Source organism: Vicia villosa, linkage group LG6, assembly GCF_029867415.1.
Source record: "Vicia villosa cultivar HV-30 ecotype Madison, WI linkage group LG6, Vvil1.0, whole genome shotgun sequence".
NCBI classification, from domain to species: Eukaryota; Viridiplantae; Streptophyta; class Magnoliopsida; order Fabales; family Fabaceae; genus Vicia; species Vicia villosa.
The window spans coordinates 139932854-139951630 of record NC_081185.1 but is presented as its reverse complement, the minus strand read 5'-3'; the positions used below and the strand labels follow the sequence as shown (position 1 = coordinate 139951630).

The 18777-nt window shown below is 33.1% G+C and overlaps 2 protein-coding genes across 2 annotated transcripts; both read left to right on the top strand.

Annotated features, from left to right (window-relative positions):
* The first annotated feature begins 5925 nt into the window (after nt 1–5925).
* Nucleotides 5926–9719, top strand: LOC131612556 (uncharacterized). Its single transcript, XM_058884325.1, has 13 exons — nt 5926–6948; nt 7079–7216; nt 7386–7467; nt 7596–7672; nt 7761–7876; nt 7988–8099; nt 8181–8297; nt 8389–8480; nt 8585–8651; nt 8733–8814; nt 9041–9132; nt 9229–9372; nt 9499–9719. Exons 1-13 carry the CDS (start codon nt 6727–6729, stop codon nt 9643–9645), a joined length of 1488 nt encoding a protein of 495 aa, XP_058740308.1. The 5' UTR covers nt 5926–6726; the 3' UTR covers nt 9646–9719.
* Nucleotides 9720–11217: 1498 nt separating this feature from the next.
* LOC131614803 (uncharacterized) lies at nt 11218–13698 on the top strand. The gene is made up of 12 exons (XM_058886352.1): nt 11218–11403; nt 11496–11715; nt 11809–11885; nt 11972–12087; nt 12195–12306; nt 12390–12506; nt 12605–12696; nt 12787–12853; nt 12962–13043; nt 13127–13218; nt 13294–13437; nt 13552–13698. Exons 1-12 carry the CDS (start codon nt 11218–11220, stop codon nt 13696–13698), a joined length of 1452 nt encoding a protein of 483 aa, XP_058742335.1.
* Nucleotides 13699–18777: the final 5079 nt, after the last annotated feature.

Sequence of the window (18777 nt, the reverse complement as noted above, 5' to 3'; positions counted from 1 at the left end):
AGTTCTCCATGGAATTCGTACAAGTTTGCCTCATAATTTCGTGAATAGTAAAAAACGTCACATTGAACAGTAGCGGCTAGACCTAACTATATGGAAGAAACAAGAATTCGGGTCATAACCCAACTGGGTCAAACAGACCTAACCCCGGCCCAAAACTAATTAAAACTAATGCCGCAGCTTCAAACGAAATTCTGGAAAATATGCGCTCCGAATTTGACTTCGACTCAAACACGAAAGTTGTAGCTCTTTCTCTTAGCTTTCCGGTGATTACTAGAACGCCTCGATTTGATTCCCGAAGCTCCAATTATGATCGTTTTAGTGCAGACTGCTAAAGCTGAAAAATAAGTACGACAATCAAATAACAATAAAAATAATCTGAAATACAAAAACATGATAAAATAGAAAAATAAACAAACCAAACCATAGAAATGTCTAAGTACAAACATAAAGGAATGTGCATCAAAATGAACTGATCAAATTCCTCCACACTTGAACTTTTGCACTCCGAGCAAAATAAAGTCAAAACTCAAGAAAACACACAACATTATTTACTCATTCCAGGCTACAAACTCTTCTTCGGTTAAGATTGCATTAATAGGTACTAACCTTGCACACTAAGGATATCATAGGAACACTAATCCATAATTATGCAATCATATGTCTCCTACACATACAAATCAATCTGAATCATGTTATTATGCCTAAGCCTAACTTACTCATCCTCCTCTCTTTCATTCTGGTGCAATCACATTAAGCCCGTTATCTCCACACACTCATAGTAAGGCTAGCGGTTAGTGACTCTGATCCTTTTTGCATGGGGTTCTGGTATCTAAGTGGTATACCTCTTTTATTCCCCAATTGTAGTTGCAGGGGATCGGACCGTAATCCGCCCTACCAAGTTCAGCACCAGAAACCTCTGAACCAACTAAATTGGGTCTTGAAATCATTTTTTGTAGGTTCTACAATCGTTGGGTTAAGTGAGCAGGTGAGGGTCACCAAACTTAGAAGGTGCATTCCTTTTCTTCTTTTTTTTTTCAAATAAAACTTTGATCACTCACTTATTTTCATCGGCTTCCTTACGTAGAGCATGTGTGAGATGGTGCCGACTGCAAAAATAAACTACTTAAGAGCTATTCGAGGATGAGAATTCAAGGCTATGTCATAACAAGTATTCAAAACAATTTCCATACTCAGGAGACTTACAGTGTTAAAACGATACCGATCTTGTGAACTTTTCCCAAATCTCCACAACTAACCTCATATTTATCTATAGCCTAAAACTTTCTAAGAAGCATTTTTTTAATTTTAAATAACTAAAAAAAACAAAAAAATTGAAAGAAAACAAAACAAATAAATGATTCCCTCTCCCACACTTAAGACATTCATTGTCCTGAATGAAAGAACATAAATATAAAATAAGAGTGAGAGAAAGGAAAGAAAACACCCGAGTAGTCAAGGAGGATATGTGATCACATAAGCAGCCTTTCCCAAAGAGATATATTCTATATTTTCTTCTTCCAAAATGGAGATCTCATGGAGTAGCTTTGGGTATTGTACATTGAACTTGAAATTTTTATCAGTGCCTTCGTCTTTTATTCCAGGATCAAAGAAGAATCTTCGATAAATAAAAGTGTTGAATGAGCACGTGAGCTTTTCCACAACACCAAAGATCAAAAGATTGATGAGCTTCCTCACTACTTTTGTTTCATCTTCCCCTTCAATTGAGACCTTATGCAAAATCATGGACGGGCTAATATCGGAAATGTCGGCCAATGTCCACCCAATCGGCTTCTTATGCTTCTTCAAAACCTGCAAAAGTTTATTTTCTTGATCAAAATCAAGGTTAGAAGAAATTATAACTGGTAGTTTTTCATTCATCTCTAAATAAGCATATTTAAGATTTTCAAGAATTGGTTTCCGCTCTTGGGAATGTGGTTGTTCAATGGATGATTTGTTCCGGGCAGCCGGGGTGTCGAGAGCTTCATCTACATGAACAACTTCATTTGCAACCTCATCTGCAGTAAGAATATCATTTTGCAAGGCAAGCTCAATTTCAACACAAACATAACAAATTTTAGTGTCAGTACAAACATCACAATAGTAAACATCATCAAAACCAGACAATGATGGAAAATCATCTGCAAACAAATCGGTACAAGTATCATCAACAGTTTTAGAATGCAACTTTATTTGAAAATAGATTGCTCTTCCAAGGGTTGTTGGTTTGATCCTTGAGCTTGCTGCATGACATTCATTAAAGTGGCAAGTTGTCCATTTTGTGTTTGCAAAGTCTGAAGAGTAGAATTTATTTGCTGTTGATACTGGAGATTATTTGCAGCCATTTGTTTGACAATATCCTCTATGTAAGGTTTGGAAGGTGCAGAGCACACAACCTGGAATTCATTCAGATGCTTATGCGGATCCTCACCTGCAAAACCATTAAATCCATGTAGCAAATGTATTAAACCAAATTTCAATTCAAAAGGTGCATCAGCTGTAGGATAGTCAATACGTAAACCATTATAGTTCACATCAGGGACAACCAACTGCCTCAAAGTTCTTTGTTCAGCCATGGTTTCAACAAACACAGAAATACCAACTATGTCCCAAATAGGCAGAAACAAATAGAAAGAAGGAAAACGATTAAATTAAATTCATAAAAATATAAAAACATAAAATTTAATCTAATTAAGAAAACTAAGAATTTTGGGGATTTTTTTGGATTTTTTCGAAACAGCAAAAACAATATAAAATTAATTAAAAAAAGAAAAAAGAGGAATTTGGCGATTTGGGGTTGAATTCTTTTACTCTTTTAGAGTAAGGGAGTATTGATTGCACGATTTTTCTGCTCCCAGTAGGCAAATTTTTTTTTTTACAATCGGACACAATTTTTTCAAAAACCTAATTTTTCGACTCTAAACGCGAATTGGCCAAAACCGCGAGGAAACTATGGCCTAAACGCGAGAACACTAAACCTATGACTCTAATATCAGTTAATAATGACAAGAATCCCCAGAAACGGTGCCAATTTGATCCGCTGTCGCGCACGGATCAAAAGCCAGTGTTTTCAAAAAACGGAAGTTTAGCGACAACGACAACTCGGATATCGTTCATACAAGGATTCTTGATTATTACTAACCAACAGTAAAGCGATTTAGGGAGGTTTTGTTTTAGATTTCGATTAACAAAATAGTGAAATTAAGTGATTATAAAATAAGCTGAAACGACAATTTGCTGATTCGGTTCCTATCTATCATTGATTATTGTAATTCCAACCTCCTAAACGGATTATCTATTCCTATTCGATTATAATATTCATTGACAAGCGCAATTGATAGTATAAGTTGTATGTTCCTATCATCTGAATTAAGCAAACAGAATTAAGTTTCATGAATTAAGCAAACATGAGTTAAACGGACACGATAACGAATTAAGCAAACGACAACGTGACTATAGTTAGGATCATACAACCAATCAAATTAAATCAATATAGTCTATGCAAATCAAATTAAGCAAACAAGAGACATAGATTAATATTGAAAGGAATAGAACTGAATTATAATTATAATAACCTCAAGGTCGGAACCTGAATACAACAAATTGTCTCAAAGGAATTAGTTCTCCATGGAATTCGTACAAGTTTGTTTCATAATTTCGTGAATAGTAAAAAACTTTACATTGAACAGTAGCAGCTAGACCTAACTATATGGAAGAAACAAGAATTCGGGTCATAACCCAACTGGGTCAAACAGACATAAGCCAGACCCAAAACTAAATAAAGTTAATGCTGCAGCATCAAACAAAATTCTGGAAAATATGAGCTCCGAATCTGACTTCGACTCCAACATGAAAGTTGTAGCTCTTTCTCTTAGCTTTCCGGAGATTATTAGAACGCCTCGATCTGATTCTCGGAGCTCCAGTTATGATCGTTTTAGTGCAGATTGCTAAAGTTGAAAAATAAGTACGAAAATCAAATAACAATAAAAATAATCTGAAATACAAAAACATGATAAAATAGAAAAATAAACAAATCAAACCATAGAAATATCTAAGTACAAACATAAAGGAACGTGCATCAAAATGCACTGATCAGGCACCTTCTCAGTTCCTCTCTTGTTGTTTATAGGAGATGTAGCACTTAGAAGAATGTGGTAGAAGGAATGAAAAAAAAATTGTCAAGTTAGAAAGCTAGAAATTTATTCGAATCACAAGAGAAAAACGCGCGGTTTGGTCTGTTTCGGTTGACTTTCAAAAATAAAATCGAACCAAATTAAACCAAACTAATGCGGTTTGGATTGATTCGATTGGTTCTAGGCATGACAATAAAATCTGTACCTATGGGTACCCACACGAACCCGCCCCGAAGTTGACGGGGAAAACCCGCTTTAACTGGTTTTGGATTCGGATTTGAGTTTTTCTCGATTACAAAATATGAGGACGAGTCGGGTAATGGGACACTATTACTCATCCCAAACCGTCCCCGAACCCGCCATGTTTATTTTCATCATGTACATTTTAATTTTTATAACTAAAAATATTAAAGGCTTAATTACAATTTTTGTCCCTCTATTATCTATTTTTTTGGGTTTTGATCCCTCTATTTTAAAATCCAGAATTTTAGTCCCTTTATTTTAGTTTTTTTAGGATTTTGGTCCCCTTGCAAATCCGAAGGCAATTTTTAATGAAATGGAACTCACATTGATGACATGTTCAACATAAATGTTAAATAAAATTAATTTTTTTTAACATTTCAATGTTGATCCGACACTGACACATCATCAATGAGAGCGTCATTTCATTTAAAATTGCCTTCGAATTTGCAGGGGGACCAAAATTCTCAAAAAACTAAAATATAGGGACTAAAATTTTGGATTTTAAAATAGGGGGACCAAAATCAAAAAAAAAAGATAATAGGGGGACTAAAATTGCAATTAAGTCAATATTAAATATGTGGTCAATATTTTAATATTTTAATTTGTATTTATTATTTAAAATGTATGTATGCAATTTTTTGAAATTGTTTTATTTTATTATTTATAATATAATTTGATTTTGGAAGAAATAAGTATTTCTATTAAAGAAATTGATTTCACAAAATAAAAGGTGGTAGGGCGGGAATATCTGAATCCAACCCGAACCCGTTAGGGTCGGGTTTGGGTTTTAATTTTCCATTCTCTTTTGGGTTTGGAGTGGGAAACGGAGATTGTTTGAGGACTTGGGTTTGAGTTTGGGGGAGGTAATAACCGTCCCTAATCCAACCTGTTGTCATGCCTAGTTGGTTCGACTTTTTACATAAAAATTATTGAACCATACTTACACATATAGAGAAAAATATAAGTTCGTATTTAATTGTTTATACATTACCATTAAAAAGTTTATAATTGTCAAAATAAATTTATAATTTGATACATTTTTAAATGTGTTTTATAATTTTATCTTAAAAGAATGACATACATGAAATTGCATTCATAGATAAATATTATATAAAGAATACAATAAAATATATTTTGTCATAATAATATTTATAAATAAATAATATTTTGTTTTTTATTATAAATTAAAATAAATATCATATAAAGAATATGATAAAATATACACATAATACTAGTTGATTTTTAAAAATAATTAAAGAAATATATATTAGTTAGTACATTTTTGTAACATAATACGGTTTGATTTGGTTTGTTAAATACAAATTGCAAACCGAATTAAACCTTACGGTTTTGTTGTAAGATAACCCAAACACATACTGATTAAATGTGATTTTTTTGCAGTTTTGATTTAGTTCAGTTTGATTTTGCGATTTTTTATAGGGACAGTTCGGTTTTCAACACCCCTGTCGATGGGAGAGTGACATTATTGAATGATGTGTTGTCAAATGTACCAATTTATGTGATGGCACTCTCCAAAGCTGCTAAGAAGATTATTCAATAAATAATACAAATTCATAGTGGGTTTCTATGGAAAGGAAAAGAGGAGAAAAGAGGGATCAGTTGGGTAAAATGAGAAAATGTATGTAAACCAAAGGAAGCATGGGATTTAGGTGTTAGACACATTGGAGTATTCAACCATGCACTATTATACAAGTGGAGATGGAGGATGATGAATGAACACAAAGCTATACGAAAGGATATTATTCAAGCAATATAGGGGGATCATATATTACAAAACTACAAGGAAATAGAGACGAGTAGAAGTAAGAAAACATTTATACGGTGGAAATACATTTTGTCAGACAGAATGGTAATGGAGGATAAGTCTAATGGGGAAACATTGATAAGGATGAAGCTGTTGATTCTATGCTCAGATATGTTGATGCTGGATTCACCACTTTTGATATGGCTGATATATGTATGCAATTGTTTGTATTAATTCTTGCTCTTCCAACCAGATCAGAATTGGAAGAAAATATGGTCAAAGCATAAGATAAGAAGGGGAATCTAATTTGTCAAAATCAGACAAAATAAGAACCAAAGCCTCTCAATACTAATACTAAAATATACTAACAAATACAAATATGTACCTTTTCTTTTCTATCTCTTCAAGATGCTGCATATGTCTTTTATGTTTGTAATCTAGCTGCTATTATTAGATATTAATTCTCTCCCCTATTGACTTCAAAGCCGGCCTTATACTTCATTTAGAGCTCTTAATTTGTCACTTAGAGAAAAAAGAAGGATATATATGTTGGAATAATTTGTTAAGTATATCATTCACTACTTAGCCATGGATGAAGGTGCTAAGAGAATGGAAGAAGGCATCAATGTATCATTGGATATTGATGATGCTAAAGATGAAGTTTTGAAGAATCAAGAAACAACCAATATTAATGGAAATTCTAGTATTGATCAACATGACACTGCAGACACAATGGCTAAGCCTGCATTGGTTAAGCAAAAGACAAAAAGGGTTGCAACACTTGATGCATTTAGAGGCCTCACCATTGTGGTAATTAGTTACTGAAAAATTTTAACTTGTTATAATTAATCAGTTTTGTAAAAGTGAAAGTTAAGACAATTTTATTGTGAAGTAAGGATATAGTCATTAAATACTAATATGTTTTGTCTTCTTTGTGCAGTTGATGATATTAGTGGATGATGCTGGTGAAGCTTATCCGCGCATTGATCACTCTCCATGGAACGGATGTACTTTGGCCGATTTTGTTATGCCTTTCTTTCTTTTCATTGTTGGTGTTGCCATAGCTCTTGCACTTAAGGTAACTTTTCAACCCTACTCTATTCGTGACACCGAGACGATACCGACAATTGTAATTATGTTAAATTTACTCTTTATTTTAGAATTATTATTGGTGCCGACGTGTCAGTTCTGATGTCATGTCTGGTGTCCGTGTTTCATATGAATAAACTTTGATTATAATAATGCAGAGAATTCCCAAGATAAAGTATGCTGTGAAGAAGATAATACTTAGGACATTGAAGCTTCTCTTTTGGGGAATAATTTTACAAGGTAACCAAATCAAAACTCTTCAAACTCAGTATATTCATTTTTAAACGTTCAAGGATTATATAAGTTTAAAAATTTACTAAAAAATCATTGACAATATTAAATCCACAAAGTTGCATAACATATGGCAGGTGGATACTCTCATGCCCCCGATGAACTCAAGTATGGAGTCGACATGAAATTTATTCGATGGTGTGGCATTCTCCAGGTGTGCATCAAATAAACGAAATTAAATATTATGTAAGGCCTAATGCAAAACAGTCGCGTTAACCAAATTTATAAAATTTTGTATGTAGAGAATAGCCCTTGTATACTGTGTTGTGGCTCTAATAGAAACATTTACAACCAAGCTTAGACCAACTACCTTAAGTCCGAGACGCATAACCATTTTCACTGCATATAAATGGCAATGGTGAGTTAACACAACACTTACTTTCAAATTTCAAATATCCTAATTGAAATTGTTTATGGAAACTGTGAAGTTTCTTTGATTAATGGTACATAATAATCCTGTGTGACTTAGGTTCGGAGGCTTCATAGCGTTTCTCATTTACATGATCACAACCTTCGCATTGTATGTTCCTGATTGGAGTTTTGTAGATCACGTTAATAGCGACGTACCAAAGAGATACACGGTAGATTCTCTCTTTATTAAGTCTAGGTGCTTGTGTTCACCTTTTGTTTTTATTTATGTTTTTGTTCTTTCCGTCTATTAGGTGTTATGTGGAGTGAGAGGACACCTAGGACCTCCATGTAACGCAGTTGGATATGTCGATAGACGAGTTTGGGGGGTTAATCATCTTTATTCTCAACCTGTTTGGAGACGCTTAAAGGTAAGTCTTTGTGTATAATCTGGTATTATTCCAAATAAATTGATGAATTACCCTTCTATTGTACTAATACTTTTGTGTGATTCTATTGTAGGCGTGCACATTCAGTTCTTCAGGTGAAGGAACATTTCGTGACGATGCTCCAAGTTGGTGTCTTGCTCCATATGAACCAGAGGGCTTACTAAGGTATCTATCTGTCTTTTGAATCTTATAGTCTATCTTAATATAATAATTAATAACCAACGCCGCGAATGAAGCATGTCTTTAAATCTTTTTTGTTTTGTTGCTAGTTCTATATCAGCAATCCTTTCCGGAACCATTGGAATCCATTATGGACATGTCTTGATTCATTTCAAGGTTACAAAATCTTACCTATAAGTCTTGATTCTATTCTATAATTCAATTTAGTCAAAGGCCTAATAAATGTTTATTTGACAGGGTCATTCAGAAAGGCTCAAACAATGGCTCTCAATGGGGTCTGTGTTACTCATAATAGCCATTGTCCTTCATTTTACAGATGGTAAGTTTGTGCAACAAGCTATTTTCAAAATCGGATTTACATAATGTGCAGTCACACAGTCGCATATAGGCACATAATATCAGTTATATCAGAGGTTGTTGAATCAAGATTAGACGATTTAGATTTCAAGACATATATAATTGTTTTCATGGGACCCTAAACGATTCATATACGTCAAAATTCATTCAAGATAAAATCTTAACAAAATTTTCATGGGACCCTGCAGCTATTCCAATTAATAAGCAACTCTATAGTTTGAGCTATGTTTGTTTCACAGCTGGTGCAGCTGGAATTGTGTTCTCTGCCCTCTATATATTGGTAAGAAAAATGCAATATATATCCCTTCATTCAAGTAGAAAAAGTTCTTATTGTTGGTTATTAAATTAACAATTGTTTCTTGTGATAATCAAACAGATTGATGTTTGTGGGATCCGTACTCCGTTCTTGTTCTTGGAATGGATAGGGATGAACGCGATGTTAGTGTTTGTGATGGCAGCTCAGGGAATTTTCGCAGCATTTGTTAATGGCTGGTATTATGAAGATCCAAACAAGTCACTAGTAAGAAACAAACAACCTTTTTAAATTTTTAGTGTATGCTATCTATGTCTGTCTTAATTAACATAGTTTTCGATTATATATAAATTCGTAATATGTTTTCATTTTGCACATGAAAATGGAAATTAGGTACACTGGATCAAGAAGCATGTGTTTGTAAATGTTTGGAACTCAGAAAAAGTTGGAACTCTCTTATATGTCATCTTTGCAGAAATCACATTTTGGGGAGTAGTAGCTGGCGTGTTGCACAAGTTAAAAATATATTGGAAATTGTAATCTATAACATAAATATTCAGCTTTGTAATTGGTTTCCTCTCTATTCATTGTAATGTGAATCTAAATTGTCTTGATTTCTCTCTACAACTTGCTAAAGAGAATTAATATACGTTAAGAGAATCCAATTTAACTTGTATAGTTTGGTTCCGATAATCATACTTTCTATCCTCAACATGAGATTTTGGTTCAATGTGTTTAGTGACAAAAAGTCAAAAAAAAATTGAGAAGGAGGCAAATTTGAATAAGACATATAATTGGAAATAGCATTTGCCATACTTGATGATAAGTGATTGGGTGAATAAGACTCCTTTAGGACTGAGAGACGAAGCTTGGTGTTTCTACCTTCTTCAATGGCTTGGTGTTTCTAACAAAATTGTAACTTATAAGCACTACCAGAAACACGATTGTAAGCACCAGAGATTAGAATCGCAATTTTGGAAGAGATTACCGAGAACTGAAGCGAATGAGATTTGAATTTGAATTACCTGAAAAAATGGCGCATTCTCCCGTTTATATAGGAGGGCGGTTATAACAACTTGCTAATATATCGGCACGAGATGCGGGAATTTGTCCGATTGATATTTGGTTGAGATTACATGCTACCTCGTCTAGGATAGTGCGATTGTCCCACACGCAGTTCGGTAAGTCATTTTGCTTTCTGGCCCGTAGTTATTGATCTCTCTGTACAGTCCATTATAAGTTTAAAATAGTTTTGGTATGTGTATGCATCTTCCTAGTATTTCAAGATCTGTTTTTTCTTAAATTACATTCAATTGATCAAAATAAAATACTAAGTGCATGATCAGTCGAACTTTCACAACTTCAACTTCTTCTTATTATTTGATTTAACTTTATTTAACTCTTTCAACTAGAACATTAAACCTTTTGTCTTGTGTTTGCTTGTTGACTAATAATACTTTTGATTTTTTCTTCTTAATTCAATGATCATTGTCAAAATCTTTAAAAGAAATTTACCTGCACAATTAATTTATAGATAATATGTAAGATAGTTAATGACATGTAAGAATATTATTGATCAAATATAAATTTAAATTAAAAAGGTGACAAGTAAAAGGATTACAAATAAAGTTCCGCTGAACTAAATTAATGGATAATTATGTATGAAAGAATGCAGGTTCGAATATCTAACATTCCACTTATTCAAGGAAAAATTCTAATCATTAATAAAATAATTAAATAACATTTAAAAACCATCTGCATTAATTAAGTGTTTTTGGCATAGTATTGTATCAAGCCATAAGATATAATCAAAGGAGAATGTTTAATTGGTGTCAAAGACAGACAAAACAATTTACATCCTCAACTTAGTATAGAGAATTAATGATAATTAGCAACAAGAAACAGCTAATTAGGCGGAACTAATCACCACTCAAAGTCTTTAATATGTCTCTTATATTTGTAATGTAGCTTCTATGCTATCTTAATATTAACTTCACAGCCGGCTTTGCTCTTTAATTAATTCCAACTCTCACTCTCACTCTCACATTCCAAACAAGAGAAAAAAGAATAGAAGGATTTGTTGAATATATTTGATCACTAACTATTTTAGCCATGGATGAAGGTGGTAAGAGAATGGAAGAAGGACTCAATGCTAAAGATGATGATGTGTTGAAGAAGGAAGAAACAAGCAATATCAATGAAGATGTTAATATTGATCAGCATGAGACAGACACAAAGGTTAAGCAAAAGACAAAAAGGATTTCAACACTTGATGCATTCAGGGGCCTCACCATAGTGGTTAGTTAGTGTAATGTAACCATTGCCTGAAATCTTTGTTTCTTTGAATTAATGATTGAATGTGTAAAAGCGAATTTGTGTATGGTGTTTAGATAATGATACTGGTAGACAAAGCTGGTGGAGTTTGTCCAAGCATTGATCACGCGCCGTGGAATGGATGTACTTTGGCTGATTTTGTTATGCCTTTCTTTCTTTTTATTGTTGGTGTTGCCATAGCCCTTGCACTAAAGAGAATAGAGAAGATAAAATATGCTGTGAAGAAGATAATGCTTAGGACATTGCAGCTTTTGTTTTGGGGTATACTTTTGCAAGGTAAGCAAAACTCCTCAAACTCCCTATATAGATATACACATAGTTGCATATATTATAATTAGATGAATAAATTTGGGTGCAATTTGATTACAGGTGGATATTCTCATGCCCCTGATGACCTATCCTATGGAGTCAACATGAAATTCATTAGATGGTGTGGCATTCTCCAGGTATAATTTAAATAATTAAATTAAATATTACGCGGCGATTAGTGCAAAATAAACACATTTCAATACAATTTTGAATCTGTGTGTAGAGAATAGGTCTTGTATATTGTGTTGTGGCTCTAATAGAGTCATTTACCACAAAGCTTAGACCCACCACCTTGACTTCTGGATGCATAGCCATTTTCAAAGCCTATAAATGGCAATGGTAAGTTTTTCACATTTACAACTATAAATTGACTGTTTTTTATATTGGTTAGTTAAATTGTCAACTTGCTTTAATTAATAGTATATATTTATATATGTGTGACTTAGGTTCGGCGGCTTTATGGCATTTCTCATTTACATGATCACAACTTTCACACTCTACGTTCCAGATTGGAGTTTTGTAGATCATGTTATCGGTGACGAACCAAAGCAGTACACAGTTTGTTCGCTATCTCTCTCTAATGTCTAAAATGTTACTCAAGACTTTCATTTTTATATTTTGTTCTTCCGGCCTATTATTAGGTCATATGTGGGACGAGAGGACACATTGGCCCTGCATGTAACGCGGTTGGACATGTGGATAGGCAAGTTTGGGGAGTTAACCATTTTTATTCACATCCTGTTTGGAGACACTTGAAGGTGAGTTTTGAGAAGACAAATACAAGTTTTGTAAGAAAAAAGTTCGATCTTGGAGAATGATAAAGATAATTCTAATAATATTCTGTTTTGTTTTGAAGGAATGCACATTCAGTTCTCCTGGTGAAGGTCCACTTCGCGAAGATGCTCCAAGTTGGTGTCGTGCTCCCTTTGAGCCAGAGGGCTTGTTGAGGTTTGCCTTTATATTTTCTTTCATTCTACCTACTGGTACTAGAGTGTGTATCAAGATGTTTATATTTTAAGAAAGTGTTTTTTTAATTAGTTCCATATCAGCAATCCTCTCTGGCATCATAGGCATCCATTATGGCCACGTCTTGATTCATTTCAAGGTTACAAAGTCTCAACCTAAGTTGTATTTTTCAGACTATAAACTTTATACTATAATTTTGTATGTAATTTGTGAAATGCCTAAAATCGATTAAATCTTATTATGACAGGGTCATTCAGAGAGGCTCAAACATTGGGTCTCGATGGGGTTTGTGCTACTCACAATCGCCATTATCCTTCACTTTTCAAATGGTAAGATAGCATCACAATCACTCGTCGAAATCCATCTTAAAATAAAAATAATACAATTTGAGCTCAAGGTAAATTTTCTGCAGCTATCCCAATTAACAAGCAACTTTATAGCATCAGCTATGTTTGTTTCACAGGCGGAGTAGCTGGAATTTTCTTCTCTGTCCTCTACATATTGGTAGGGAATTTTCAACAATATAGCATTATTCAAGTACAAAACTTCTTTTTCTTATACATTTTGATGATCAAACAGATAGATGTTTGGGGGTTCCGTACTCCGTTCTTGTTCTTGGAATGGATAGGAATGAATTCTATGTTAGTGTTTGTGATGGCAGCTCAAGGCATTTTTGCAGGATTTGTAAATGGATGGTATTATGAAGATCCAAATAACTCACTAGTAAGAAGAAAAAAAAAACATTATAAAAACATATTATTTCCATTATATACAGTCGGTCTTAATTATCATAATTTTCTGATATGTTTTTATTTTATAAATGAAAATATGAATCAGGTACATTGGATCAAGAAACATGTGTTTGTGAATGTTTGGAAATCAGAGAGAGTGGGAACTCTCCTGTATGTTATCTTTGCAGAAATTACTTTCTGGGGAGTTGTTGCTGGCGTGTTGCACAAGTTAAAAATTTACTGGAAATTGTAAGAGAATATGAGAATGAAGATTTTGGCATTGAGTCATTGATAAAGGCAAGATCATCATAATGAAATAAAATATATGTATTGATCATTTGTTGTACTGGATCCTTTAAAATGGTCTCTCATTTTTCTAGAATTCTTTATATTTGCTGGATTCTTATTGATTTTTTGTTTTTTTTTTTTTTACAATACCAGCCCAAGTTGGCTCAATAATAAAATTGAAAATATTTAAAATATGGCATTCAGAGTTTATGAATGTTTTAAAAATTCGGATTGAAATGGTTCAACCGGATTAATCGGGTACCGGCAAGTTTGCCAATTGATTTGATTTTTGTTTTAGTAGTTTTTTTCCTGTTATACTTGTTTTATGCACTAAAGCAATTCTAAAGAAAAATCACAATTTCTTCCCTAACCTCTATATGCACTTCCTTCTTTCCTTTGTACTTGTCATATAATTTATTAAAAAATAGATCAAATAGTGAAAACAATAGTAAAAATATTTTTCTAATGTCAAGTCATATTTAACATATTCGTAATAACAAAATTAAACTCTTCCTAAATATTTTGTCCAATGATTCAGAAACTCTTCCGTGGCAACCCTTAAGACAAGATTCCAAATACAAGAATCTAAAGGCAAATTACCAATATGAAAATATGGTCAAAGCATAAGATAAGAAGGGGAGTCTTTAATTTGCCAAAGTCGGACAAAATAAGAACCAAAGCCTCTCAATACTAATACTAAAATATACTAACAAATACAAATATGTACCTTTTCTTTTCTATCTCTCCAAAATGCTGCATATGTCTCTTATGTTTGTAATCTAGCTGCTATTCTTAGATATTAATTCTCTCCCCTATTGACTTCAAAGCCGGCCTTATGCCTAATTTGAGCTCTTAATTTGTCACTTAAAGAAAAAAGAAGGATATATATGTTTGAATAATTTGTTAAGTATCATTCACTACTCACTTAGCCATGGATGAAGGTGTGGGGTCCATTTATACCACCAAATTGGGTGGTATGAATGTGGATGCTATTAGTGGATGACGCTCGTGAAGCTTATCCGCGCATTGATCACTCTCCATGGAATGGATATACTTTGGCCGATTTTGTTATGCATTTCTTTCTTTTCATTGTTGGTGTTGCCATAGCTCTTGCACTTAAGGTAACTTTTCAACCCTACGCTATTCGAGACACTGAGACGATACCGACAATTGTAATTGAAGGATAGAAAAACACTTAGAAAGGGGGGAGGGTTTGAATAAGTGTAGCTTTAAAACTCTTAAGATAAAAATAGTTTGCACAATGATTTTTATCCTGGTTCGTTGTTAACTAAACTACTCCAGTCCACCCCCTTGGAGTGATTTACCTCACCTGAGGATTTAATCCACTAATCACACAAGATTACAATGATTTTCCACTTAGATAACCTCTAAGTCTTCTAGAGTATTCTGATCACAACTTGATCACTCTAGGAACACAATGCTTAGATACCCTCTAAGACTTTCTAGAGAATCCGATCACAACTTGATCTCCTATAGTTCTTACAAATTAATGTAAACAAATTCTTATGAGAGTTACAATGCTTCTTAATAAGCTATTATCACAACTGTGATTTTTCTCTTAAGTTTAAGCTTAATCTCACTAAGATATTACAACAGTAATGAAGTGAGGTTGAAGATGAAGTTTGAGAGCTTTTAGAATTTGACAGCGTTTCTGTATGTTTGCGTAAAGTGTTGTTTTCAGCTTCTCATCAGAACTTCTATTTATAGGCGTTTGAGAAGATGACCGTTGGGAGCATTTAATGCGTTGTGTGATCCGTACAGCATTGCATTTAACGTTTCACTCTTTTGTCAACTACCTCGAGCCTTGATTTTCCTGCTTTAACTGACGTTGCCTTTAATAGCTTCTAACGTTCCTTTTGTCAGTCAGCGTAGCCTCCCATCTTGTACTTGCTTCTGATCTGATGTTTGTGTAAATAATCTTTGAATATCATCAGAGTCAAATAGCTTGGTGCAGAGCATCTTCTTGTCTTATGACCTTGAAGTGCTTCTAGCGTGATACCATGAGAACTTCAGTGCTTCTGCTTCTGATCTCAAGTTCTTCAGATGCTTCAATAGACCATGTTCTGATTCTGCTTGACCATCTTCTGATGTCTTGCGAGAGCATGTTCTGATGTTGCATACTTGAACCTTCTGAGTCAGTGCTTCTTGCGCTGAATTTGTGCATACTCTTTATAAATTTCCTGAAATGGAAATTGCATAGGATTAGAGTACCACATTATCTCAAACAAAATTCATATACATTGTTATCATCAAAACTAAGAATATTGATCAGAACAAATCTTGTTCTAACAATCTCCCCCTTTTTGATTATGAAAAAAACATATATAAATTATATGAATTTGCAATCAGAATATCAGACGGCTAAAGACAATTACACAGTTATAGCATAAGCATATAAACATAGTGTGTGAAAATGTCTCCCCCTGAGATTAACAATCTCCCCCTGAGATAAATAATCTCCCCCTGAAATAAATACTATAAGAAATTTATAAATAAAAGACTTCCCTGAGTATTTTTCATTTCAGTTGAGACGTTCACATAAGCTTAGAACTTCAGAACATTCAGAGCTTCTGCTTCTTGCTTCCATAGGACAGCTTCAGAGCTTTGAATTTCTTCTTGAATCATTGCATGCTAGATTGTATCAGAACATTGTTGAATGTACCAGAGCATCATCAGAGCATCTCTACATCCTGAAATGTTTCAGAACAAACTAAACGACAAAAGTCAGAGCATGAATGAATCAGAACACAAAATATGTATCAGAGCATATAGTATGTGTCAGAGCATAAAACAAATTGTATCAGAACACATAAAAATGCATCAGAACATAAAATATGTATCAGAGCACATAAAACAAATGTATCAGAACATATAAGGAGTAAGAATGTGTTAGAGCATATTCTATCATAAGAATATCAAAACATTCTTCCTTCTTTCTTCTGATCTTGAAGCTTCACAGCACTCAGCTTGCTTCAATTTCCATGAGCTTGTTTCTATATAGAATTGCTTTTCCCCATGTCTTTGCTTCTCATGTTGAGCTTTTTAGAATGTCTTCAATCCTGCAAAAAAAACTCAAAGACATAGAACTTGCAAATTCTGTTAGAAATGTGGAGACTTACTCCCAGCAACTGATAATATAAATCAGATCATTTATCACATTTTCTCTCCCTTTTTGTCATAACATCAAAAAGCATAAAAGATAACCTGCAAAAAAGGATAGTAATAATGTTAATAATGAAGATAATAATAATAATAATAATAATAATAATAATAATAATAATAACACAAGAAAAAAATTGGGGTTTAGAAAATTAAATTATGGACAAAATTACGAATAACCTAGATTTGGCCAAATACCAAAAGGTTTTTGTCCAAATATGAATAACCTTGATTTGGCCAAATACCAAAAAGTTTTTGGCCAAATAAGTAATTGGGGTACCATCCACTTGGTCAATCCATAGAAAACCTGTTCATAAACCAACGCAATGTTACGGTTAAGAAAACAAATGGGAAAATAGAAAAGTGATTAAAATAAAATCAAAAAAATCAAAAAAACCTGATTATAAATCAATTAAAATAAGAACACGAAACTACAATTTTTTTTAGATTTTTTAAAAAATATGAAAATAGAAATTAAATCGAAGAAAATAGAAAAAAGAGGAATTTGCGATTTTGAGGGTCGAAATCCTTTAGAATAAAATTCTAAAGGAGTGTTGTTCTACGATTTTTTTCTGAACTTTTGGAAAAAATTCGGAGCAAATCGAAACAGTAGTTTCAGAATTCGACTGATAGGCTGGAAAATTTATTACTGTGCTGCAACCGGAATGACAACCCTGAAGAAGGAGAAGTAGGAGAAAATATTTTTTTGTGTTTGTGGGAAGAAAGAGAGAGAGTGAGTGAGAATAAGGGTTAGAATTGTTAGTTTTTTTTTAAAAGTGTAGAACCTAGTGCTATTTATACATAAAAATTAAGTTAACAAAAATATTAAAAGAATCAATTAATTAATTAATAAATCATAACTCTAAATCAAATATAATTTGATTTTGATTTTTGAAATATTTAACTAATTATGTTGATTCTTTCCTAAACTATACAATTATACAATATTTAGAAATATGAACAAAATCTTTGTAAATCTTTTTTTTTCATGATTTTTGGGCTAAAAATACAAAAAATAAAGATTTTAATGAAAAAAATAATATTTTAAAAATTCCTAATAAATAAATACGAAAATAATAATTAAATGATGAAAAAATACTATTTTTGATTTTTTTTAATATTTTATGATTTTTGGTGATTTTTTGACTAAAAAATACATAAAAGTGAAAATTGACTATTTTAAAAAATGCCTATTTAATTAGTACGAAAATTAAAATTAAAATGATAAAAAATGCAATTTTTGTGATTTTTGAATAAATGGAAATAAAGTTAGAACTAAAATAAAAAAGAAAGTAAAAGGGAAAATGTTAGAAGTGGGATTTGAACTCGAGACCTCGCGCTAATGAAGCTTTCACGCTCAAATTCTTACCAATTGTGCCAATTCATTTATTCAAAATAAAATGGCGTTCGTAAGTATATGAGGGCAAATTTTGGGGTATGACAGCTGCCCCTGTTCAATCTTCTTAAACCTGAAGATGTAGATTGGCCTGTGTGCCTGTCGGAATCTGAAGGTGGAAGAGGATTGAACACTAGAATACCAAGAAATTTGCCCTTGTTGATGTAGGGACCTTTTCTGGAGATGGGCTTCGGGATATTGAGAGACTTGATTGAGATGGGCTTAAAGATGCCATCCAGCTTGATAGACTTGAGAGTCAGAATACGTCGTACGTTAGACTGTATCTGAAGGATATACTTAGGATGAGTCGTACGTTAGACTGAATCCACTGTGTTGATAAGTGTCAAAGTAAGTCGTACGTTAGACTATACTTTTTGGGGAGAGTCGTACGTTAGACCGGATGCAATTTGCATTTGATAAATGTCTGGAAAGCTGTGCGTTAGGCAGAAGGATGGGTCGTGCGTTAGA